Source organism: Heptranchias perlo, chromosome 1 (assembly GCF_035084215.1).
Source record: "Heptranchias perlo isolate sHepPer1 chromosome 1, sHepPer1.hap1, whole genome shotgun sequence".
NCBI lineage: Eukaryota > Metazoa > Chordata > Chondrichthyes > Hexanchiformes > Hexanchidae > Heptranchias > Heptranchias perlo.
Genome location: NC_090325.1, coordinates 2,908,832 through 2,936,374, shown reverse-complemented (window position 1 = coordinate 2,936,374; position 27,543 = coordinate 2,908,832). Strand labels below are relative to the sequence as shown.

At 43.6% G+C, this 27,543-nt stretch overlaps 1 protein-coding gene across 5 annotated transcripts in view; it reads right to left on the bottom strand.

Annotated features, from left to right (window-relative positions):
* znf638 (zinc finger protein 638) overlaps window positions 1-27,543 on the bottom strand; it is a 242,035-nt gene that overhangs the window by 64,189 nt on the left and 150,303 nt on the right. For all 5 annotated transcript variants that reach the window (XM_067978417.1, XM_067978454.1, XM_067978485.1 and 2 more), the window contains exons 3-11: window positions 21,730-21,791; window positions 19,492-19,530; window positions 16,684-17,237; window positions 12,814-12,878; window positions 11,323-11,463; window positions 10,617-10,748; window positions 3,015-3,058; window positions 1,246-1,322; window positions 475-521 (exon numbers count right to left, since the gene is read on the bottom strand). In XM_067978417.1, coding sequence (XP_067834518.1) covers window positions 475-521; window positions 1,246-1,322; window positions 3,015-3,058; window positions 10,617-10,748; window positions 11,323-11,463; window positions 12,814-12,878; window positions 16,684-17,237; window positions 19,492-19,530; window positions 21,730-21,791 — 1,161 coding nt within the window. The remainder of the gene's footprint in view (window positions 1-474; window positions 522-1,245; window positions 1,323-3,014; window positions 3,059-10,616; window positions 10,749-11,322; window positions 11,464-12,813; window positions 12,879-16,683; window positions 17,238-19,491; window positions 19,531-21,729; window positions 21,792-27,543) is intronic.

Sequence of the window (27,543 nt, the reverse complement as noted above, 5' to 3'; positions counted from 1 at the left end):
AGAACAATCCTAGCTTCTCCAGTCCCTCATCCCTGGTACCATTCTAGTAAATCCCCTCTGCACTCTCTCTAAGGCCTTGACATTCAAGTGTGGTGCCCAGAATTGAGCACAATACTCCAGCTGAGGCCTAACCAAAAAGGTTTAGCATAACTTCCTTGCTTTTGTACTCTATGCCTATTAATAAAGCCAGTGATCCCATATGCTTTTTTTGTGGTTGTGTTGGTGAACTCACTCATGCATGCATCTGTTAAGAATAGTACATTTAGTGTGGGCTGGGCTATTTGTTATGTTTTGCCAGTGACAAGTCTAGGGGTTGTCCCCACTGAAAGTGCAACAATTGTGACATGAGCACTGTAGGCTTAGAGTGATCAGCTGCAGCCGCTTAAAAGTATTAGATATGGTTTATAGTGTTTTCTAAAGCCAATGGCGAGGTACTTTCCTAATTATCAGCTGTAACAAACGAGTGACACTGACCTCAGATTGGGCCTTCTCCACTGCAGCAGCTTCATCCCCAGCCATCACTGAAACAGTAACGTGTAATCAGAAAACTGCAAATAACCAAACTAAACAAAGACACAGAGAACAACTTTCAAAAAGAGGCATCCTGCAACCCCAATGCAGCGTTAATATAGTTTTAAATCCACTGTATACCACTTTATCCCAAATATGCTTGGAATAACCAGCTAAAGCTCTCGATTCTGGTAAGGAAGCAATTGCTAAAGCTCTCGATTCTGGAAAGGAAGCAATTAATTCTCAATGTGTTAAAAAGCCAATACTGACATTCAAAGTTTGACACTAACCTCTGGGGTCGATCTGAAACATGTTCGTACATGCTGTTAAGATTTGTACTTCGGTTTGGAGAGAAGTGGGCTGTAAGGGCCTGATAGGATTAACTCACTAACTGCAGCTAGCTGCGCTCTGCTTAACCCAGGTGTGCCCGATGCTGAGTGAAACTCCCTCTACTCTGCTCCAAAAACGTAACTCAACGACAGTTTAATTTCCCACACCTGCCACTCTTACGGGCTCAAGATAGAATGCAGTGTCAACGGGCACTGAATTATGAGAAGTACTGCTTGAAGCACACTCACTAGGTTGAAACTTCATCAAATCCATTACAATTTGGGCTCTTACAGGAAATTTACACCTAGCATTCAAAACCAACTTTCCAAGAACCAGACCCTCCCAGAAAACAAGCTATAATGAAGCAATTAAAAGATTTTGTAAATCTTTCAAGTAGTAGTTTACCTGTATCAGCTGAAAGGGGGATAGTTTCTGAAGAACCCTGAGCGCCATCACTGGTCACTGGAGCATTTATAACCTTCCTGAATGCAGCAAAGAAAAAGGGAATGTGAAATACAGCTACAACAACACAAGGGATTTTAGTGGGCACCAAACATCTAACCAGACCCCAAAAATATTCATCCAAGTTAGAACCATAGAATGGTTACAGCACAGGAGGCGGCTATTCGGCCCATCGAGCCTGTACCTGCTCTCTGCAAGAGCAATCCAGCTAGTCCCATTCCCCCGTAGTCCTGCAAGTTTTTTTTTCCTTTCAAGTACTTTTCCAATTCCCTATTGAAAACCACGATTGAATCTGCCTCCACTACCCTTTCAGGCAGTGCATTCCAGATCATAACCACTCGCTGCATGAAAATGTTTTTCCTCATGTTGCCTCTGGTTCTTTTGCCAATTACCTTAAATCTATGTCCTCTGGTTCTTGACCCTGTTGCCAATGGTAACAGTTTCTCTCTATCTACTCTGTCCAGATCCAGCATGCATGTAGTCCTGTGTTGTAGCTTCACCAGGTTGGCACCTTATTTTTAGGTGCTCCTGGCATGCTCTTCTACACTCCTCATTGAACCAGGGTTGATCCCCTGGCTTGTTGGTAATGGTAGAGTGAGGAATATGCCGGGCCATGAGGTTATAGATTGTGCTGGATTACAATTCTGTTGCTGCTGATGGCCCACAGTGCCTCATGGATGCCCAATTTTGGGCTGCTAGATCTTTTTTGAATCTATCCCATTTAACATGGTGGTGATGCCACACAACACGTTGGATGGTGTCCTCAGTGTGAAGACGGGACTTAGTCTCTACAAGGACTGTATTAGGACTCCACAAGGTCACTCCTACCAATACTGTCATGGACAGATGCTTCTGCGACTGGTAGATTGGTGAGGACGATGTCAAGTAGGTTTTTCCCTCATGTTGGTTCGCTCACCACCTGCCGCAGGCCCAGTCTGGCAATTATGTCCTTCAGGACTCGGCCAGCTCGGTCAGTAGTGGTGCTACCGAGCCACTCTTGGTGATGGACATTGAAGTCCCCCACCCAGAGTACATTCTGTGCCCTTGCTACCCTCAGTGCTTCCTCCAAGTGGTGCTCAACATGAAGGAGGATCGATTCAGTTTACCATGTCTGGAAGTCCCAGGCAGAAACCACCAGAAGAAATGTTGCACATCTCCCAGCATTCAGCTAAACAGTAGAATTGGCAGAGGCCTGTGCATGTGTGAAGTGCTCTCAGTCAGATAGAGTTTGTTTGTTTCCTCCTGTGTTCCCTCATTTCAACTTCTCATTAAATCTTGTCTTAAGTGACACTACTGTTGGGAGAGTTTACCCAGACTCTTGAGTCCAGAAATCTCTATTTCCATCGTCAGGTGAATGCACTGAACTTAAAAGCGCAACAGCCAGTCAGGTGCTGTTCCATTATATGGTACAAGAGCATGGGAACGCTGTCGTCATTCAAGCAATAGACAAACACATTTTTCACTTTCCGTACAAAAATAACAACAGGGTACTTTCAATATTGTGTTAGGAGGGAGAGAAAACAGTTGCTCCTAAACATTAGGAAAAATAATTTCCTCCTCCGGCAGATCAGCTGATGTCAGGTTTACACGGGTATGTGGATAGTATTGAAATTCAACAATACCGACCAGTTCTGGGAGTGACAATCCATAAAAGCCTATCCACCTGTAGTCAGGCAGGATTGTTCCAGGATTCCTACTCTTTAGATACTTACTGTACAGAGGAGGAGTCTTGGCTCTGTGACTGTTCCTTCTGATCCTATTTAAAGGAAAAAAAGGTGTTAGGATTTTCCAGCATCGTTTTGTGATCTTCGCTATACCAAACACTGCAGAACTAACTGGGTCAGCACTAAAAGATAAACACGTGAGAGGGAGACAGCTAAATATCCATAGGGATAAGTTGGTTTTCAGGTATATGCCTATAGTCCCTGGCACCACATTAGCACACCATTCAAATTCTGATCAGTCCCAAGTAACCTAATTGAAGGCTGCTCATCTCAGCAGGTTTGCTGTTTCCAGGTCATGGACACTCATTAATTTCCCGAGAGGGATTAATGATCACAGGAGAAATGCCCACTGTAAAACTGAAATCTGATTCTCCACGGGTAATTGGGTGAAACTCCAGGTCATCAATCCTCCTTAGATATGGGGTCTGTGCTGGAGAACTGGAGGATTACAAATGTTACACCCCTGTTCAAAGTAGAGGAGGGGGATAAACCCGGCAACTACAGACCAGTCAGCCTAATGTCCGTGGTGGGGACAATAATCTTTGAGGCGCAATAATCCGGGACAAAATAATTGGCACTCGGAAAAGTATGGGCTAATAAATTAAAGTCAGCATGGATTTGTTAAAGAAAAATTGTGTTTGACTAATTTGATTGAATTCTTTGATGAAGTATCAGAGAGGGTTGGTGAGGGTAGTTTGGTTGATGTTTTGTATGTGGACTTTCAAAAGGCATTTCATAAAGTACCACATAATAGACTTGTTACCAAAACTGAAGCCCAATGGATTAAAGGGACAGTGGCAGCGTAGATAGATCATTGAAGTGTCATGGACAGGTGCAGAAAATAATCAATAAGGCTAATGGAATGCTGGCATTTATATCTAGAGGACTGGAGTACAAGGGGGCAGAAGTTATGCTGCAGCTATACAAAACCCTGGTTAGACCGCACCTGGAGTACTGTGAGCAGTTCTGGGCACCGCACCTTCGGAAGGACATATTGGCCTTGGAGGGAGTGCAGCATAGGTTTACTGGAATGATACCCGGACTTCAAGGGTTAAGTTATGAGGAGAGATTACACAAATTGGGGTTGTATTCTCTGGAGTTTCGAAGGTTAAAGGGTGATCTGATCGAAGTTTATAAGATATTAAGGGGAACAGATAGGGTGGATAGAGAGAAACTATTTCCGCTGGTTGGGGATTCTAGGAGTAGGGGGCACAGTCTAAAAATTAGAGCCAGACCTTTCAGGAGTGAGATTAGAAAACATTTCTACACACAAAGGGTGGTAGAAGTTTGGAACTCCCTTCCGCAAACGGCAATTGATACTTGCTCAATTGCTAAATTTAAATCTGAGATAGATAGCTTTTTGGCAATCAAAGGTATTAAGGGATATGGGCCAATGGCAGGTATATGGAGTTAGATCACAGATCAGCCATGATCTTATCAAATGGCGGAGCAGGCACGAGGGGCTAAATGGCCTACACTCCTGTTCCTATGTAAATACAAAATTGGCTAAGGGACAAAGCAGAGAGTGGTGGTTAACGGTTGTTTTTCAGACTGGAGGGAAGTATACAGTGGTGTTCCCTAGGGGTCAGTATTAGGACCACTGCTCTTTTTTATATATGATGTGGAGATGCCGGTGATGGACTGGGGTTGACAATTGTAAACAATTTTACAACACCAAGTTATAGTCCAGCAATTTTATTTTAAATTCACAAGCTTTCGGAGGCTTTCTCCTTCCTCAGGTGAACGATGTGGAAATTTCCACATCGTTCACCTGAGGAAGGAGAAAGCCTCCGAAAGCTTGTGAATTTAAAATAAAATTGCTGGACTATAACTTGGTGTTGTAAAATTGTTTACAACTTTTTTATATATATTAATGGGTATAGAGGATATAATTTCAAAGTTTGCAGATGGCATAAAACTCAGAAATGTAGTAAACAATGTGGAGGAAAGTAGTGACTTCAGGAGGACACAGACTGGTGAAATGGGTATACACACAGATGAAATTTAATGCAGAGAAGTGTGAAGTGATACATTTTGGTAGGAAGAATGAGGAGAGGCAACATAAACTAAATGGTACAAATTTAAAGGGAGAGCAGGAACAGAGACACCTGGGGGTGCACATACACAAATCTCTGAAGGTGGCAGGGCAAGTTGATAAGGCTGTTATGGGATCCTGGGCTTTATTAATAGAGGCAGAGAGTACAAAAGCAAGGAAGTTATGCTAAACCTTCATAAAACACTGGCTTCAGCTGGAACAGTGTGTTCAATTCTGAGCACCCCACTTTAGGAAGGATCAAGGCCTTGAGGGTGCAAAAGAGATTTACTAGAATGGTACCAGGGATGAGGGATCTCAGTTATGTGGAAAGATTGGAGAAGCTGGGATTGTTCTCCTTACAGCAGAGAAGGTTAAGAGGAGATTTAACAGAGGTATTCAAAATCATGAAGGGTTTTGACAGAGTAAATAAGGAGAAACTATTTCTATAGGCAGAAGGGTCGGTAACCAGAGGACACAGATTTAAGGTGATTGGCAAAAGAACCAGAGGCGACATGAGCAAACGTTTTTATTTGCGGCAAGTTGTTGTAATCCGGAGTGCTCTGCCTGAAAGGGTGGTGGAAAGACTCAATAGTAACTTTCAAGAATGGAATTGGATAAATACTTGAAGGGAAAACATTTACAGGGCTATGGGGAAAAGCAGGACTAATTGGATAGCTCTTTCAAAGAGTCAAGACAGGCACGATGGGCCAAATGGCCTCCTTCTATGCTGTACCATACTATGATCAACAATCTATGTTATTCATCTTGCAGGCAGTAGCAGACCCAAAACCATAACACTTCAAAGAACCTATGTTTATCTTTGTTGAGGCCTGAACAGGACAATGTTAATTAGGGGCTGTTCTTTAACCTGGATTAATGATGGGATGAAAGTCTTCTCTCTACACTAGATGAGTTAGAGACAGTTTTGAACCTAGGTCCCAGTAAACGTGGACAAACAGCACAAACCCACCCCCATTTGTTAACAGTTGACAAATGTTCTGAGGAGCTACGACGAGGAGTTGGGAGGAAAATTCCACTTTTACTGGTGTAAACAGGGATGCTCGTGAAGTTGGAGGCTAAGGCACATTGCTGCAGGTCCAGTACAGGGAGCTGTACAATGTATCTAGACCATGGGTACACCTGATCTTCAAATGCCTGTTGCTGCACAGAAGAGACTGGCACATAAAAGACAAGACTTGCATTTATATTGCATCTCATTACAGCTGGCAAACACCCCATGTATACCGAATTACTCAGACCATAGGCAAACACGGCAGCCATACTACACACAGCAAGATCTCTCAAACAGCAATGACTATCTACCTGTTTCTAGCTGTGTTTGTCGAGGAAGGAATTATGGTCAGAATACTGAGAGAATGCCTTTCTCTTCGAATAGTGCCAAGGCAGCAGATTTGACAGTATAAGTGTCAGCCTAGAGCACGTGCTCAAGGCTTGGAATGGGGTTCGAACCTAAAAGCTTCTGAGCCAGGAGGTAAGAGTGCTAACCAATGGAGCTCAGAAATAGAATTGTTTGTGCTGTGGCAACTGGCTGTTTGACTGGGACTACTAGAATGGACATGTCTGAATTCAAATCACTGCTCTCCCAGAATAGTTTCTGCTCACTTATACCATCAGGGTCTGCAGCTTGCCAGCAATGTACATATCAGGAATTTCATAATGGAAAAGAAGGAAGTGACTTGTTGGCCATTTTATAGATAGTCAGTCATAGATTAACTCTGGTTAATGTATATTGGAACCAAAAACTCTGCCCCCAACCTTGTCCACCAATTTCCTACCCAATCCCCTTAAGACGATTGCTAAGATACACTTCTATGTGCACCCAATAACTTGCATTTGCAAAACAAAGTAAGCTGTTTGAGCATAGGAGGCATCACAGCCAAACTCAACATTCACACAAACTTCCGTTGCATATGATCACTGGCAGGGAACTTGGATGGATTTTCTCTTCCCCATGAATTTGATTCTAATTTTAGAAACCCCAAATTTCTCCAGTCTATGTTCAGACCAGGAACTGGACCTTTCCATTCTCTCCAACTATTGACCAATATATAACCTTCCCTTTCGCCCCAAAGTTTGGGAACTCTCAACTACATGCCCACTTCTCCTTACTTCAGATCCTCCAATCTGGCTTCCAACCTGTTCACAGCACTGGTCAAAATCGCTGACCATGACTCATTGGGTCTCTTTACTCTCAAAATGTCAATATAAACTAAAGGGTATAATTCTAAAGGGGGGTGCAGATACAGAGAGATCTGGGGGTTTATGTGCACAGGTTGTTGAAGGTGGCAGGGCAGGTTGAGAACGTGGTTTAAAAAAGCAAGTGGGATCCTGGGCTTTATAAATAGAGACATAGTACAAAAGCAAGGAAGTCAACACTGGTTCGGTCACAACTGGAATATTGTGTCCAGTTCTAGGCACCACGCTTTAGGAAAGATGTGAAGGCCTTAGAGAGGGTGCAGAAGAGATTTACTAGAATGATTCCAGGGATGAGAGACTTTAGTTACGTGGATAGACTGGAGAAGCTGGGGTTTTTCTCCTTGGAAGAGGTTGTGAGGAGATTTGATAGAGGTATTCAAAATCATGAAGGGTCTAGATGGAGTAGATAGAGAGAAACTGTTCCCATTGGCAGAAGGGTCAAGAACTAGAGGACATAGATTTAAGGTGATTGGCAAAAGGACCAAAGGTGACATGAGGAAAAACTTTTTACACACCGAGTGGTTATGATCTGGAATGCACTGCCCGAGGAAGTGGTGGAGGCAGATTCAATTGTGGCTTTCAAAAGGGAACTGGATAAGTACTTGAAAGGGAAAAAATCTGCAGGGCTATGGGGATAGGGCCTAGCTGGATCGCTCTTGCATAGAGCCGGCACGGACTTGATGGGCCGAATGGCATCCTTCCGTGCTACAACATATGAGTCGACTCACTCAGTTACATTAAAACTGATGAAGTGGTTCAAGAAGGTTCACCACCACCTTCTCAGGGCACCTACAGATGGGCAATAAATGCCAGCCTTGCCAGCAAAACCCACATCCAATTAAAAATGATTCCATGCCTGCTGGGTACGTTCTCCAACTGTTCGATATTAAAACCTGAACGAGTTATAACTTCCTACCAAATTAATGTTGGTAAAACTAAAACCAACTGCTCCCACCGGCACTTCCATACCCCTAGCCTGGACTCCTACCTCCCCGACTGTCAGACTCCGCTTTAGACGTCAACGGTAGCATTTCTGCCTCCGAGTTAGAAGGTCGTGGTTCAAGGCCCCCTTCAGAGATTTGAGCACATAATCCAGGCTGACACCCCCAGTACAGTACTGAGGGAGTTCTGCATTGTCGGAGGAGCCATCTTTCAGGTGTGACATTAAACAGAGGCTCGTCTTTCCTCTCAGGTGGACATAATGATCTCATGGCATTATTTGAAGAGGAGCAAAGGAGTTCTCCTGGTGAGCTGGCCAATATTTATCCCTCAACCAACACCTAAAATAGTTTTTCTGGTCATTTCTCTCATTGCTGTTTGTGGGACCTTGCTGTGCACAAACTGACTGCCGCGTTTCCTACATTACAACAACTTGCATTTGTATAGCTTCTTTAAAGTAGGACAATGTCCCAAGGTGCTTCAGGAGCACAAGACTAAAATTTACACCGATCCAAAGGAGATATTCGAACAGGTGACTAAAAGCTAGGTCAATGAGGTAGGTTTTTAAGGAGGGCTGTGCCTTCAGCCATCTAGGCTCTTAGCTCTAGAATTCCCCCCATAAATTTCTGTTTCCACCTCATTTCAACAATGACTACACTTCAAAAGTATTTCATTGGCTGTAAAACACTTTGGGACATCCTGAGATTGTGAAAGGTGTAATACAAATGCAAGGGCTTTCTTCCTTCCCCCATTCGATCCATCAAGAATACAGTTTCATCTCCGAAACAATGCCCACCTTTTCCCCCCCAATATCCTTCTGACCATTTCCAAGACCCTAATCGATTCCTTTCTCACCTACATGTTTATCACTGACTGCTACAGAGATTCTAATTCACATCTGTATCATCTCATGTCTCTACTACTCCAAAGCTCTTCTTGCTGGTCTCCGCCTAGAAGTACGAGAATGCTCTCGCCCTGTGTCCTCTCGCCCAATGTCACGAGACCCTTGTCCATGTCTTGCTGGCCTCCAGAATGCTGCGACTCACATCTTCACACAAAGGAACCCTGTCCTTACCAAGCTCCACTGGATTGAAAATAAAATACTCAACTTAATTTTCAAATGCCTTCATGGATTCGCCCCACCCTATCGCTGCGACCTTTTCCCTGCTTTACAAGCCAACGTGCACTCTGCATCCTCTGACATTAGATTACTCCTCATTCTTCACTTCCTCATCAGCAGCTGTCAGCCACCCCGTTCCTTGAACTCCCTCTTCAAATCCCCCCACCTTGCTATCTCCCTCCTTGCTTAAGAAATGAAGAAACCTGCGTTGATATAGCACCTTTCATACCCTCTGGACAGCCCTATGATTCACAGACAACAAAGTACTTCTAAAGCATAATCACTTTATAAGGCAAGAAAATACAGCAGCCAATTTTGTGCACAGCAAGATTCCACAAACAGCAATGAGAAAAGTGACTATTGCATTTGTTTTTGGTATGTTGGTTGAGGGATAAATATTGGCCAGGACATAGAGAGAACTCCGCCTGCTCTTCTTCAAAGAGTGCCATAGGATCATTTGTGTCCACCTTAGGGGGATTAACATCTCAAAAGTCGACACCTCCAATACAGTTCCCTCTGTACTGCATTGAAATGTCAGCCTATGTGCTCAAGTCTCCTTAAAGGTCTTCTCTTTGATTGGACCGTTGTGACCACCTCTTACCTACATTCCCACATTTGACTTTACTCAAGTCCATCTTTCCCATTCCCTTCCCTACTGTCCCACTCCAGGGACTTGAGTACATAATCCAGGTTGACACTCCAGTGCAGTACTGAGGGAGTACTGTTGGAGATGCCATCTCTCAAATGAGACATTAAACAGAGGCCCCGTTTGCCCCCTCAGGTGTATGTAAAAGATCCCATGGCACTATTTTGAAATAGTGCCACGGGAGTTCTCCCCGGTATCCTGAAAAATATTTATCCCTCAACCAACTACACTAAAGAAAGAACAGGATATCTGACCATTATCTCATTGCTATTTGTGGGTCCTTGCTGTGCGCAAATTGACTGCCGCATTTCTACACTACACAGTGACTGTACTTCAATTGTACTGTAATTAGCTGTAAAGCACTTTGTGACGTCGAGGCTATGAAAGACGCTATATAAATACAATTCTTTCTTTTTCCACTTTTAAAGCGCTCGACAACGTTTCTCTACGAGAAGCGCCAAAGAAATGCAAGTTGCTATACAGCTCGTCTACTCACTGCTTTAAACCAACTAAACCTCAAGGTAGTTCAACTTGAGTGCAGACTCTACGGATCCAAATTTACATCAATACAGCATGCATGAGGCCTCCTGTTTTCACTCCATCTACTAGAACATAAACCATCTCGGGGCTTACCAGTTTGGGGATTTCCTTCTTCTGTCCCAGTAACATCATGGTCACCTGTCGGTGATTGATCTCCACCGGTGTGATGCTGTAAAACTCCACAACTGCCACAGCAGCCTCTTTATAGGCCATTTCCAGGAAAGCCTATTTTTTTTTTAAAAAAAGGTACCGTTAACACCCTCACAACATAGGCCTCAGTACTTAAAACTTCATCCAATAGGGATCATGAACCTGTCCTTGCCCGACATCCACACAAGTGCATTTCTAACAAGGGTCATTAAACAGTGATTAGAAGTGTCAACCCTGGACAATAAGTCCAGAGGCATTGAACTCAACCGTAGCACTCTCATCACCACCCAGCCGACATCAGCACAGGCTGGAGAATTCTTATTTGGTTACAAATGGCATTTTAACCCAACGGGGGACCAAAAGGGCTTAATGAAGAGGGTCCAAATTCTATGTTATTTGACAGAGTATTGCACAGAAAAAAATATAATTACTTTAACATTCTGTTGTGTGCTAGTGACGGGAACCAAAAACAGGTTTTAAGATATGGTGGTGGCGGGGGGGGGCGCGCGCGGAGACTAGGACATAAAGACATAAATTTACATATGTTAAGACTTTGTCCTCAACTGCCCCAACCTCCAATCCAAGTGGCAGGGAAGGGGAAAAATTGGAGGAAATTACCAAAAAAAATTCCTTATCTGTGCAACTTTACCTCATTTTTAGAGCGCACTAGCTTAATGGCTGTGACTTTTCCAAATGGCTGGGTCAGTTTCGAGATGTCTTCCTCAGTGTAGCCATCATGCGGCAGGTCAGTGATGTGAACCACACGCCCACTCTTCCTCATTTCATCCATCTTCAAAAGCAACACAAACAGTTAGCCTGCTAATGGAACTAACAGGAACAGTGAACCACCCAACAGGAATTAATAGCAATAGTTAATCTACTACCTTCTGAACAGGAGCAGTTAACTCTCCAAGACAGGAACAGTTAAACTTTTAACAGCAAACAATAGAAACAGTTATCTTTCCAAACTGAACCTAATAAAAACTTACCCTTCTAACAGGAACAGTCCAGAGAAAGTGTTAACTTATCAACATGAACTTAATAGAAACAGATAAGCCTTCAAAACAGCAGTACAACAGAAACCAACAGTTGACTTTTAAGGCAGTAACGTTTTAAAGACACCTTAAAATTGCAATTGTTTCACAATTAGCCACAAATACCAGAGTGCTGACGTGGTGACACAGTACCAGAATACCAATGCAGGGCACCAGACAGGTTTGTTAGGGCCAATGTCTCTAGGAATTAGCAGCAGGGAGAAGCCCCCTCAATAAAAAACTCTCAAACGTGCAGGCACACACACAAAAACTTACACCAAGCAGGTTTGATTGGGCCAATGTCTCTAGGAATTAGAAGGGAGAAACCCCCTCATTAAAAAAACTCATATCTATACACACACACACAAATACACATCAGGTTTCATTGTCTATGGGAATTAGCAGAATGGGAGAAGCCACCTGAATAAAACACATGCAAACAAGCAACACTCCTTTTAAGAGCTGTACTATGTAAATAATTTTAAATTAAGCCAAAGCATTTAAAGAGCTCAAATATACGGTACACAATCAAATTGTTCATAAAATGTATTAAGTGATATTGGTAGACCAATAGGTGAGGGTCATCTATGAAAAATGGGTACAGGCTTGTTTGGCTACATGTCTTTTCCAGCTCCTAAAACATTCTTATATGCTCCAAATCATTACAAAGTGATCTGTTTATTACGATTTAAATGTAAACAAAAATAGAATTAAATACATTCAATTTTGCAAAAGGTCCTAAACTTTGCACAAAATGACGATTACTTTAACAATGGTCTTATAACCCAAATCTTTGCCATGGTTTTAAACCCTAAGTCAGGCAACTGCAGTATAACTACCACCAACCGAACCCAGCTGACCTGCATTTCATGAAACAGGCATGTTCCATTGCCAACATGCGGGAATAACCAGCCATTCCTCCATCCTCCGGAACTAATTGGCCACCAGCTCAGCTATATGTAATCTACACGGTTACAGTGATCAGAACGTGTTTCTTTTTTAAAAAAGTGCCAGAATATGTACAACTGGCACTTTATGCATCTCATTCAAAATACTGAAACTCTGCCCCACTTTTTCCATCCTACAGAGAATTCACTGGGACTCACCTGTTGTGCGTTTGCCTCTTGCTGAGCAGTAGGTTTGTCCACCATGACAGTAGCAGCAGCTGTACCTATAGACACAGAACACAGTGAGATCCTAATCAACACCTGCCAGTCACGATCAAACATAAACTTCTCGTACACATCCTCAACAATGCACCAATGTAGTATCAAAGCATTCTGAACCCAACTGGTTCACTAATGTCATTTAGGGCAGGAAACCTGCCCTCTTAACTGCCTCGGAAGCGGTCTAGCAAGTGATTCAGTTGCACCAAACCTCTAGCAGCGATTCAAGGCGGCGGCCCACCACTATCTTCTCAAAGGCAACTCGGGACGGGCAATAAACGCCGGCATTGCCAGCGACATCCACATCCTGAGAATGGATTTTTTAAAATTCTAGATTTTAAATAACCTGTAGTTATGACTGAGTGGTTTTTGTACTATGCAGGGAGTCAATGAATCTACAGAGTAGCACAGGTTTTTAACTACTGTTAGAAATACCATAAAAGGAAGTGTCACCTTTTTTTTAAATAAGAACAGGTGTGGTAAACCTGCAGAATTTGGGAAGAGTTTAAGGTACCAATCTACAGCAGCAACCACAGCACCGTTTCCGGGTTGAATTACCATTCGGGGATGAGAACATCCAATTAATATTGACCAATACCCGACAAATCCCCTGGGCCTGATGGCCTACATCCTAGAGTTCTAAAAGAGGTAGCTGCACTGGTTGTGATCTTCCAAAATTCCCTAGATTCTAGAACGGTCCCGTGGATTGGAAGGTAGCAAATGTAACACTACTATTCAAGAGAGGAGGGAGAGAGAAAACAGGGAACTACAGGCCAGTTGGTCTGACATCAGTAGTCAGGAAAATGCTGGAATCGTAATATGATTAGGCAGTCAACATGGTTTTATGACAAATTTATTAGGCGTTTTTTGAGGATGTAACTAGCAGGGTAGATAAAGGGGAACCAGTAGATGTCATATTTGAATTTTCAAAAGGCATTTGATAAGGTGCCACATAAAAGGTTGTTATACAACATAAGGGCTCATGGGGTTGGGGGAAATATTAGCATGGAAAGAGGATTGGTTAATGGACAGAAGACAGAGTAGGAATAAACAGGTCATTCTCAGGTCGGCAGGCTATAACTAGTGGGGTACCGCAAAGATCAGTGCTTGGACCTCAGCAATTTACAATCTATACTAATGACTTAGATGAAGGGACTGAGTGTAATGTATCCAAGTTTGCTGACAATACAAAGCTAGGTGGGAAAGTAAGCTGTGAAGAGAACGCAAAAGGGATATAGACAGGTTAAGTGAGTGGGCAAGAAGGTGTACAATGTGGGGAAATGTGAGATTATTCACTTTGGAAGGAATAATGAAAAACAGAATATTTTTTAAAATGGTGAGAAACTATTAAATGTTGATGTTCAGAGAGATTTGGGTGTAATTGAAACACAAAGTTAACATGCAGGTACAAGCAAGCAATTAGGAAAGCAAATGGTATGTTAGGCTTTACTGCAAGGGAGTTGGAGTACAAGGGTAAGGAAATCTTGCTACAATTGTACAGGGCTTTGGTGAGACCTCACCTGGAGTACTGTGTATATTTTTGGTCTCCTTACCTAAGGAAGGATATACTTGCCTTAGAGGCGGTGCAACGGAGGTTCACTAGATTAATTCCTAGGATGAGAGGGTTGTCCTATGAGGAGAGATTAAGTAGAATGGGCCTATTCTCTTTGGAGTTTAGAAGAATGAGAGGTGATCTCATTGAAACATAAGGTTCTGAAAAGGATTGACAGAGTAGATGCTGAGAGGGTGTTTCCCCTCGCTGGAGTCTAGAACGAGGGGGCATAGTCGCAGGATATGGGGTTGGACATTTAGGACTGAGACGAGGAAGAATTTCTTCACTCAGAGGGTTGTGAATCTTTGGAATTCTCTACCCAGAGGGCTGTGGATGCACCAATCGTATTTGAGAATGAGAACAATAGATTTTTGGACTCTAGGGGAATCAAGGAATATGGGGATCGGGCGAGTAAGTGGAGTTGAGGTAGAAGGACAACCATGATATTATTGAATGGCGGGGCAGGCTTGAGGGACCGTATGGTCAACTCCTGCTCCTATTTCTTATGTTTGTGAGTCAATCACCCTGCTAGGAGCCAGTTACAGCTGAGGAGCAGAGCACAGCACAGGACAGGCAGAACAGCACAAAGTGCTAAGGGTGGAAAGCAGACACTTAAATATATGCAATGAAAGGAATGCAAATTGAAACCACGAAAATATAAATTGCTACAGCACCAACTGCGAAAGGATAATAGACAGATTCTAATGTTATTTATTACACGACAACAATCCAGTCACTCACAGTTTTACCTGTATGTGTGACTGTTAAGCCCTGTTTTCTCTCACATTTCTTCCCCCCACCCCCAAACCCCGTTTCTTTAAGTGGTTAACTGTTGCTGCAGTGCAGTCTTGTGGTGCTGGGAACCTTCTGATGACACGTCCAAACAGCCAGTCTTGAGAGCCGGTTAGCAGGCTATTCTACCCGGGCAGGGCGTCACAGTTGAGCCCAACCCTGTCCTCATCCGACAGGAGCCACTGGGCAGAAACCACAACCAGAGATCTCTCCTCTCCCTACGCAGGGATGGTGCAGCCAATCGTAGCACCCCTTCTACTGCGTGCAATGAGACTGGCTAACTCAACAGAGAACAGGGATCGAGCCTACGACCACCTAATCGATGGTATCATTTTAATCATTTTTAATACTGAAGTCAGTTAAAACCCAAGCTATTCTGTAGATGCTGTGGTTCCTTTGAATTGGGCTAAAACATAAAGAGTACCAAATATATATTTTTTTTTTATTAACAAGCAATAAAACTCCCCTCTAATCCTTCTAACAATTACTTAAAATCTATGCTCCCTGGTTACTGACCTCTCTAAGCTAGCCCTATCCCCATAGCCTTGCAAATTTTTTCCCTTCAAGTACTTATCCAATTCCCTTTTGAAAGCCACAATTGAATCTGCCTCCACCATCCCCTCAGGCAGTGCATTCCAGATCACAACCACTCGCTGTGTAAGAAAGCTTTTTCTCATGTCCCCTTTGGTAACAGAACCAATCACTTTAAATCTATGTTCTCTGGTTCTTGATCCTGCCGCCAATGGGAACAGTTTCTCTCTATCTATTCTGTCCAGACCCTTCATGATTTTGAATAACTCGATCAAATCCCCTTGCAACTGTCTCTGTTCCAAGGAGAACAACCACAGCTACTTTAGTCTATCCACGTAACTGAAGTCCCTCATCCCTGGAACCATTCTCGTAAATCTTTTCTGCACCCTCTCTAAGGCCTTCACATCTTTCCTAAAGTGCGGTGCCCAGAACTGGACACAATACTCCAGTTGTGGCTGAACCAGTGTTTTATAAAGGTTCATCATAACTTCCTTGCTTTTGTACTCTATGCCTCTATTTATAAAACCCAGGATCCAGTACGCTTTTTTTAAAAAACCGTTTTCTCAATCTGCCCTGCCACCTTCAACGTTTTGTGCACATTTACCCCCAGATCTCTCTGTTCCTGTATCCTTGTTGTATTGAGGGTGTCAGCTTGTACACCTCACCCTATCTAGGCCCCTCAATTAAATCTCCCCATAGCCTCCCCTGTTTATACAGAACAGATATTTGGGGGATGCTCCAAGATATTTGGGGGGGGGCACATAGGTGAGACGTACAAGCTGCCACCCTCAATACAACACGAGACGTACAAGCTGACACTTTCTGGTGAATGTTTCAACCCAAGCTGAAGAAAAGTCAGTGTCAAAAGCATGCTGGATTGAGACACATACCAATGTAAAACACAAACACAGTGGGTAAGGTGGAGGCCACAATACCTGCAGTGCTTTTTGCTTCAGCAAAGGGTTTCCCGGTGGCTGCAGGCCGTTTCGTCACCTTTTGATTTGCAGGCTTTTGGTTTGATAACTGGCTTACTGGCTTCTGGTTGGAATTCTTAGTGGCCAATTCCTTTTGAATTTTGCGTTTGGGGCTGGGCCGCCGTGGGCTCGGCCTGCGCGGACTCGAATGCTTGGGGCTTGACCGGGATTTGTGTGGGCTCAAACGTCTAGGTCTGGGCCTGTGGGGACTAGACCGCCTTGGGCTTGGCCTTGATCTGTGTGGGCTGGAGCGCCTGGGACTGGATCTGGATCGGTGTGGGCTGGTGCGTCTTGGACTGGATCTAGAGCGGTGTGGACTCGAACGCCTTGGACTTGTCCTGCGAGGGCTCGAACGCCTAGGGCTGGACCTGCGTGGGCTCACACGCCTGGGACTGGATCTGTGAGGGCTCACACGCCTGGGACTTAAATGCTTTGGACTCATCCGTGCTGAGCTGAAGGATGTTGCGGCCTGTTCTGCGACGGCTGCTTCTTTCTCTTTCTTCGCGAGATCCTCTCTGTTTGTGAGCAAAACAAAATGAAGTGATTTTGTTTGGATAATGGTTACAGACCAAGTGTAAACAATTTAGTACAAGATCTGTGTTAATTGAAAACAATATACACACAATTTCTGCTTCTGATTATGGATGAAACTTTTTCATAGAGTCTTACAGCATAGGGCCCATCGTGCCTGTGCCGGCTCTTTGAAAGAGAAATCCAATAATCCCATTCCCCTGCCCTTTGCCCATAGCCCTGCAATTTTCTCCCCTTCAAGTATTTATCCAATTCCCTTTTGAAAGCTACTATTGCATCTGCTTCCACCATCCTTTCAGGCAGTGAATTCCAGATCATAAGAATGATTTCTCGGTCCAAAACAAACTTTGGTGGGGGGGGGGTGTGGAACTGAGGGACATGAGAAATGGCGAAATACTCCCTTATTTAGATGTGATTTTGTCTCGAGATGCAACAAGTGACCAGAAGATCCTAGTAAGTGCAAAAAATAATTGACAGTTCACAATACAAGTCAAGCTCGAGCTGCAGACTGCATGTCTACAAGGCCCTTTTACTTACATCAATGGGGTGTTTATGTCACCAGTTCCCAAACTGCAGGACTTGCTCAGCTGAAGGCAACCCCAGTGTAAACCTGCAGGATTTGCTAAATCCAGACACGGCAAAAAACTCTAAAAAGTGGATCTCTGCGGCAGCCTGACTTGGCAAATCCGGCAGGTTTACTTTGGGATCCAGTGGTGCAAACATTCTATTGACACTAATATCAGACGTCAGCAGGTGCAAATCCAGCTCTCCTGTTGTCTTGTAGGTAAAGCCACACAACACAGCCCAGAATGTCCCAGTTTGATCACAGGACAGCAATTAGGATGCTGTAACTGGTTTCCCCAGACTAGGGAGGGGGCAAAAAAATATTCAGCCTGGTTTCCTGCTCGATTGCTATCTAGTGACTTCTGTTGCTGGAAAAGCACATGTCTGGATGTTTAGTAAGGGCAGGATTTGGCATCGCGATGATTCCCTCCACAATAAAACAGTCTGCAACGCTCACTGCCTGGGCTCACGCACAAAGACTTAACACTAGGGCGAGGAATTGGAGGGCTGCCTACAGAATCATAACTTGCTTTCCAAAGGGGAAAAAATGGGGCTAGGAAGTGGGTTTAAGCTTCCACATTTAAATGCAAAGGTGAGAATTTTGAATGAGGCATTGGGAGAGCGGGAACCAATGTAGGTCAGCGAGGAGAGGGGTGATGTCTGTACGGAGTAGAACATGAGCAGCAGATTTTTAGATGAGCAGATTCCTCAAGTGACAAAGGCATGAAAAGTTTCATTGGCAGATGGGTTGGGGTGAAGCCGAGATGGTCGATGTTATGGAGTCTTTGTGATGGTGAGGGTACGGGGTTGGAAGTTTAGGTCAGGATCAAATAGGAAGCTGAGGTTGCAAACAGTCTGGTTCAACCTGAGACAGTGGCTGGAGTGGAGGTGGGGGGGGGGGGGGGGGGGAAAGAGTCTGTGGAGAGGGTATGGAGTCTGCGGCGAGGGTCGATGATGATTGCTTTGGCCTTTCTAATATAGAAACTGACCCCATGTCTGTGGATAATGTCGGTAAGGAAGAGGAGGGATCCAAGGATGGATTCTCAGGAGTCTCCCGAAGTGATGGAGCTGGGGTTAGAAGAGAAGTCATTGCTGGAGATGCTCTGGCTACAATCGGAGTGGCAAGAGTGAATGCAAGCTGGAGGGCCATTGGAATAGAATAGTGTGGTTAACCACGTCAAAAGCTGCAGAGAGATCGGGAGGAGGAACAGCAGCAATTATAGTTTTCTTTTCCTTCCAAATTTGGGCTGTGTCTGGAGTCAGCACTGAGTTTTCTAACACTAGGGTAAAATACTGGTTGTGGTAGTGCTGGGAGCAGTTTGATGAGATGATTTTAAAGGATCATAAAAAAGTGTTTTGATTTAAGTGTGGTTTCTCATATACTGTACAGTTAGTAACATACTAAATTACAACAGCTTTATTTCTGTATTATGAACTGTGCATTAACAAAGAATAAACCCACACAAGTTACATCACATCTTGTCCTTTCAGTGCATACATCTTACATTGACCATTGGTGTACAACTTGAAAATTACTTGCCCACCATGTGCTACAGTGAACATTCAACTCTATCTCAAAACCCACCATAAAAGTTCAACGCTCAAAGGCTTCAATACACCCCTTTCTCCAAAAAAAAACAATGGTAAGAGTGAATTTTGTAAAATGTAACGTACTTTGTTGGAGGAACAGCATCTGGGTCCCAATCTGGATATCTGTAACACAAAACATTTTAAACTTTATTAGGAGTGACTGGAACAGGCATCGCACCTGTTCCACACAGCCGACCAGAGAACCCTAATAACTAGCTCCTAGCACTAGCTTTTAGGTTCACAGTAGATGGCATTATATTCCAAATGCAAATGGCTAAATAAGGCAAGCAACTGGGAAATAACCGACAGCACTCTCCTTTTAAAGATCTATTTTTAGCAAGAGATCGGCTTGTTCTCGCCCAAATGTGGTTACAGTTTCTAAAAAAAATTCTCGGCATGTGGGCGGCACTGGCAAAGCCGACATTTATTGCCCATCCCTAGTTGCCCTGAGTTTGATACAACTGAGTGACTTGCTAGACCAATTAAGAGAGCAGTTAAAAGTCAACCACCTTGGTGTGGGACTGGAGTCACATACAGACCAGACTGGGTAAAAATGGCAGATTTCCTTCCCTAAAAAGGATTTTAGTGAACCAGTTAGGGTTTTAATGACAATCCAACAGATTCATGGTCACTTTTACTGATACCAGCTTTTTCTTCCCAGATTTTAAAAAACTGAATTCAAATTCTCAAACTGCCATGATGGGATTTGAATTTACGCACTACAGTTAATCTGACTAAAGGAAAATCTGGAAATAAACTTGTGCTCAATGTCCCATTTCCACCTGTACATTGTAACTGAGAGACTGGTGATACATTTCTTGTTTTTTTAAAAAAAAGGTGAATTCAAAGTGACAGATGTTAATGCCAGGGAATGAAATACATTTTTTAACATCCAGGTATAGTAGTGGTTCTGTACTGTAGTAATTCAGGGGCCAAGACTAATAATCCAGAAAGCACGAGTTCAAACCCCACCATTGCAGTTTGAGAATTTGAATTGTTTTAAAAATCTGGAAATAAAAAGTGGGTATCAGTAAAAGTGGCCTTTAGGGAAAGAAGCCTACAGTCCTTACCTGATTTGGCCAATATGTGACTCCAATCCCACACCAACATGGTTGACTCTTAACTGACCTAGTAACCACTCGGTTATATCAAGCAGGGCAAATAGGAACGAGCAGTGAATGCCGTCCTTGCCAACAACGTCCATGTTTCGAGAATTAATTTTTAAAAACAAGCAGTTGTGGGATACATTATAAATGTTTCTCAAGCAGGTCACTTAACTTCACACCCCACAATAATGTGCGGAAAACCCAAACACCTTGTGGTTTAAGCGAGGGTTATGGCAGTTGTCTAACTCACTCAGTTCCTCAATCTATGACCATGCTCGAATCCATTTATTGGGAGTTTTCCTTAAAAGTACTGACAGAAAAAGTGAGTACTTGGCCCAACTCAAAAAAGGCTAACCATTTCCTCAGGAGTCAGTGAGCAGGAAACCTTTATTCTGAAGGTTTGTACATCTACAAAATAAATATTTGGTGCTAAGAATTAGGTATTGGAGATGTTGTTGTTGAGTTAAAAACAAGTTGTCTAGCTGCTGCTGATAGTTGGGGAGGGGGTAGGTTTTCAACATGTGGCCAACATGTTCATCGAATTTAACCAGATCGAACTTACCAATAAAAGTGCATTAAGTAGGGTAAACAAATAGATAATGCAAACCAGGAAAGAGGACCAACATTTAAGTTCAACAAAAGAAGTGCACGCTAACATCTGAAATAAACAGAAAATGCTGGAAGTGCACGGCAGATCAGTCAGCATCTGAGAGAGAAATAATACATGTGTAAGCCTTCATCACAACTGACCAGATACTGATTATCCTGCCATTCATTCCCCGCATTTCTATTTTTCTTACACAAAAGATGTAAAATTGGGGGGGGGGGGGGGGGGGAAGAGGAAAGAGAAAAAGAACATGGCCAAAGACAAGTACTACAACAGTATTTCAGCCTTCAATCCCAAACTAATCTATGGATCTCATTACTAAATGTGTTCTGGAGGCGTAAGAGACTGTTCAGGTAAGAACAGAAGTGCGGTCAGCTACGATGCCCCTATGAACAAACAGCTTTCTGACACTCACTACCTGGGTTCACAAAGAATGGTCACTTCAGCAAGGGACTGGAGGGCTGTACTCCCAAGCAAGAGGCCTGTGCCTTTGGGAGAAGAGAAAGGAGAAAGAAAATATATACACATGATAACCTCAGTTTTCAAACCAACTCTTCGTAATTAGAAACACCTGAAAAGAAAAATCCCAAACTCAGTTAAAATCCTTACTCTTTGAGCAAAAGCCGACAGCTGTCATTGTGGGAAGATATTTTGTTGTGACGATCCCAATCCTGTAAAAACAAAGAAAAGAAAAAACACTTAGCACAACAGTGGGAAAACTAGCCGTTCTACAAAAATGATCCAACGACGTGCACAGATAAATCCTCAGATGATTCGTTCACTTCAATTTAATCAGTATATTGTAGTGCCACTTGTACCAACTGATGTCCACTCCATACAGCTCCAAGAGGCACCACCCAGTGATGACAGGTGCTTTCCATGGGTTGCAGCGAGAGCTGGATGCAACACTGAACAAGGGGCAAGTACAGGTGTACACAAGCGCACAGAACCTACCTGTAATGCTAGCGAAAACTGTTTATTGACAAACGGCGCAGTAATAACATGAAGAATTGCCCTTCGGTGAAAATCATTCAACGCGGCACAGAGACTCAGAATATTTCTGAGAACAGCACGAAAGCCCAAACTTGCGAAAGCTGAACATTCTGTATAGTGTGCCCTGATGCTTTTTATATAAAGCGGTTTAGTGTAGATACCAGTATATGGTTTGAATTATTTTTGGATGGGATACAACAGAACTGCTGCACACTTAAGGAGCCTGCAGATGGACTGTGATCAACAAACTCCACAGCACTATTATGCAGTCCAGCCGCTGCAGATCACCAACAGGCTGGCAAACCAAACCTACAGACAGCTTTAATCAACACAGACTTTTTACAGAACAAACTGTAGCACTACAACTGCTACTGCATTAACCTTCTGGTGATCTCAACTGGCACTTTTTATTGGTTCTAAGAATAACACTGAACCCAGCACCAAGCAGCCACCCAAGCACAAGTACCACTCTGGAAAGGTTAGCTCGTCTCCGAAGTACAATTTGAAATTAGTCAAAGGTTTCCTGCAGCAAGTTCCTTAATCCAAGGCCGGCCATAGTGGGAGTGTCCATTTCTCTTCATGGGCCAGTCACTGACACAGGCTCTTGTTGACTCCCCAAGCATTGCTGGTAGCTATATACCAGCTGAGTAGATTGTGATTACTAATGGCAAGTCCCTTACCTACGATGGTCACTTGTGTAGGAACCTTTGGCTGTAGAGTGGAATTTTAACCAGGAATCCCCAGTTGAAAAACCCAATCAAATAATATAACGAGATGGGGAAGTTAAGCTCCTTACCTGGGTGAAGTACCAAAGGCCACAGATCACCGTTAGGACTACCACAGGAGTCTTATTTTCAGGAAGAGGGGGTGGGGGGCAAAAAACCCAAAAGGATTATTTAATTAAATGGATTGGGTAAATGAGGGTAGCCTGGTACATTCAAAATTCTACAACAGCAGGTATAAACACACAGGGTATGTACACTGCAAAAGTACAATCAACCCTCTAGCTCTTTTAATGAAATCCCCAAAACGAACCTTGAATTGGTTCGTAGTAGATACACTTGGCCAGGAACCTCAATTGAGGATCTCAACATTCCCCTGCAACCCAACCCTCACAGCTACTCTGTGCACACTTCCCTCAGCCACCATACACTATTTACCAATGACACATTTCTCACTTTATTAATAAACACACGACAGGGTTTTTACAACTGCAGCTTTCAGTCATCCTTTGGGAGACTCAAATCTCAAAACATTACAAAAAGTAGGAAAAAAAGTTGATTCTATACTGAGAATTTACATTTCACATGGCCATTCATTGGAATTATGAATAATATATGCTAATCCAATTAAATCTTCAAAAATTCTAGCACAGTACGTGTTTTTGGAAATTAATTTCTTTCCCATCTCCAAATGCCTTCAGAACAACGAGCTGAAACTTGTGGCTCAGTAATAATAAACTTGGGTTTGTTTTTATTTTGAGATATTCTGAAAATGCTATACTGCCATCATTTCAATATCCTGCACGCAGTGCCCGATTTAATGTCTGTATAGTTCAGCAGCCCCATAAATACATTAAACCCCACCGCAGCTCCCTGGACGGCTCAGTTGTTAAAGGGAGCACGTAACAGCCACATACACAAGGTCGTAGGCTCGATCCCTTGTCTGTATTAAGTTAGCTGATTTCAGGCAAGGGTCGCTACAATTGGCCTCAGTGCCCCTGGGTTAGGTAAGGGACACCATTCAGGGCTCTTACTGATGATCATTAACCAGGGGCCCCTCCTGAAAAGCATGTGCGCGCACATCAGGCGAGGAGTCCCTCACAGTCCAACTCATTATCTAGGCTCAGACAAGAATAGTAGCCACTTAGGCCAGGAATCAGAGGGCTTCTTGCACCCTTAGAAACGTACGGCAGCAAAACTCAAGCTTTAGGAGAGACAGGAGACATGAAACTAATGTTTGAGAGCAGCAATTCTATGGGCAGTCGTAACAGCCTTCAAATCGCCGAAGTACAACACAGCCACTGGCTGAAATATTTGGTGAGGGCAGCCACTCAGACAATCCAACTTGTTCTGGTCTCTTCATCTTGTTTTTAAGAGCAAGCCCCCCTACAAGTTATATATCAGTAGGATAAGCCCAGGTTACCAACAGGGAGAATTTGTTGAGCAACATTTCTATGATCACAATGATGTAAATGGCCTGACACAGCCCTTTTGTTTCCATGCTTTAAAGCTCCACAGCAGCATGTTCTTTTCCTGGTAGTGAAGCATGCAGCAAAATAGTAGTGGTGGGGGGGGGGGGTGGAAAAAACCCAGAGCTATATCCTCTTCTGGCTGAAATGGATGGAGAGCAGTGGGCTGGATGACTTGCAGTACTTTCTATTTGGAAGAATGAGAACTACCCTACAAGTTTGTACTGTATTTTTCTTCATTTTCATTTCTTCAACATTATAGGTGTGAGGATTGCTCCGAAGGTACTTGTAGGGTGAGCCCGTGCTCAAATGAAGGCCCACTTCGTTACGCTGCTCTCTCCCATTTATCTTTCTTCTCATCACCACTGGAAATCAAGGACCTTTGGAGCCCTGTAATTGATCGTTAGAATCCAATGGAATCTGGCATTGAATGTTTAGAGGAAACAGAGACCCAATGGTAGATTAAAGGAACCACAAAAAGTGTGGGCCTCCATCTGCCATCAGATGCCTCCTGCTTTATACTATTGCCACTGATGGCACGATCACCAGCATTTGCCCTTTGAAAGTACTCCTTCAGTATAAAAGGTGCCTTGAATAGCAACTTTACACAGGTTTTGTAAAGCAAAGTTCTAAAGGTTGACCCATTAAGTGGCTTAACATTCCAACTGCCCTTTACAATTCAACATTTTCTTCCAGCCAGGTAACAGTGGAGGAGACACACCACCAGCCACTTAGCAGATATCTGCCTGGATACGAACTATTATGCACGAGATGCAGAGCCATCTGGTCTCAGACTGTGTGGTCCTTCTTCAATAGAAAGTCAAGGCAACAGGAACTGGTAGTGCAGCGAGTGAGACACCAGCCTTTTATTTCTAGTTCCTGGCTTTGAACCCAACACAAAGATGTGATTGCACTAGAGGGGATAGAGAGAAGATTTACGAGGATGTTGCCAGGTCTGGAGAATTTTAGTTATGAGGAAAGATTAGTTAGCTGGGGTTGTTTTCTTTGGAACAAAAGAGGCTGAGGGGAGATTTAATTGAGGTATATAAAGTTATGAGGGGTCTAGATAGAGTAGATAGAAATGACCTATTTCTCTTAGCAGTGGGGTCAATAACCAGGGAGGGGGGGGGGGGGGGCTGGATTTGAAGTAATTGGTAGAAGGATTAGAGGGGAGCTGAGGATTTTTTTTTTCAAACCAGGAGGGTGGTGGGGGTCTGGTACTCACTGCCTGAAAGGGTGGTAGAGGCAGAAACCCTCATCACATTTAAAAAGTACCTGGATGTGCACTTAAAGTGCCGAGACCTACAAGGCTACGGACCAAGAGCTGAAAAGTGGGATTAGGCTGGATGGCTCTTTTTCGGCCAGCACGGAGACGATGGGCCGAATAGCCTCCTTCTGTGCCGTAAATTTCTATGATATTGATAGTTGGGAGGTCTTCTCTGTCTATAGGAAGCAACGGTCCTAAATGAAATCAGTTTGGTCAATCTTAATCCGGTCTCTGGAAGGCAGGATTCCATAGCACAAAACGATATCTAATTCATGACTAACTGGTAACCTCACAGTGAAGTCACAAGATGGTTGGTATAGAAAGAGTTCGTTCTGATGTAGTGGTGGTGGTTTTCTAAAGTTGCGGCCAATAACTAGTGCTTGGTGCCCAAGATGCATAGTGTTCCATTCGCAAGCACTTTAATGAGCACATTTTTAAAAAGTCAAAGCCTATCTTGCCCCACAGGACACAGCCAGTATGCTCTAGATGACAGCATCAAGAGGAAGACCTGATGAGGTAATCACCCAAGTATTGGCAGACATGTAGGTATCATAGCTTAATCGAACAGACAGGCAGGCCAAGAACCAGTGAAGTACCCTATATTGATAACTCTTCTCCCCCTCTAAAATTTCCTGAGATGTATCTTTGAGACCCCCTATTATCAAATAGCCGCCTGACCTTTATACCTGTATTAAGAATCAGTTGCCATCTTGGACTTCAGGATTCTGTTCAGATGCTGCAAATTGCGACAGCTCCCCAACTTGTTAGGTAGAATACAGTTCTGACTCCTGATCTGCAGGCACCTCCTCTTCTGTGTGGGTTCATAACACAGCATCTTCATTCAATAGTACTGTTCTGGCTCGGGCCAGTGTACAACACCCTCTGAAGTGAGAATGGACATGAATGGACTGGGCAGCATAACGGAAGAGTCTCTGACCCACGCATTTGACTTTGTGCATTAGGAAGCATTTCAGTATTCTATAAAGCCTGCACCTGACCATTGACAAATGTTGTAAACAACGACATACATCTTTGATTCTGGTGGCAGCCAAGGACACAGACTCTTGGGAGTAATTATTCTATGGTACCAAAAGGCAACTTAATGCACAATTCAGCAAGTAACGGTAAACTCTGCACTTGAACTTCTACATAGCAGAAATAAAGTTCAAGGTGATGACATTACCCAGGAAAGAGCTGCACAAACTAGTGGAGCTTAAAGCTTCACCACTAATTTTCTGTGCAGAATTTTCAGACGTGCAACTGCAAGAAGCAGCGGTCTTGATAAATGGATATGGCCCGCCTTCAGAACAAGCAAGTCTTGTGTTTCTACTGCTCTGGTCACAACCTTGAAGAAGTAACAGTCAGGCAAAATCCTATGGACACTGATGTAGAAGCTATCAAGTCCAACTTCATGCATGCTTTTAGACTAGAGTGCTGGAGCAAAAGATGGTTTTCTCCACAGACTGCCAGACAGTTCATTCACTGTGCAAAGACTGCATTGACAAGTAGCAGAGTCTCACATTTTCCAGCTTCTCTCAACTATTTTGCCCCTCATCCCTGCAAAATAGATCAGACACAACGTACTGGGACTGGCTCTGCTTCAGCTTGAACAATTCTTGGCAAATCATTCCAGGGATTGTGCTGTGATATTCTAGTTCTTTTGACAGCCTTCCAGAATTCCTTTCGGCTGATGATATGTTGGGAGAGCTGACTCATGCCATAAACCCTGGGCACAGTCACACGTATCTCGAGAGTCACAGGAAGACCCATCTCTGCCCAGCACCAAGGCAATGCAGCAGAGGCCAAATGTCCAAAAATAGTTCTGGAGCCATGTGGCCTTACAGCCTGAAACTGGGTTGAGTCCACCAGTTGGAACCAATAAGAACTTCACCTCAACCAACCTAAGGCCCAATAAGCAGGGCAGTCTGAAGGCTGGGGTGGAATCTGATCACTGTTGGCAGCATGGTGGAAC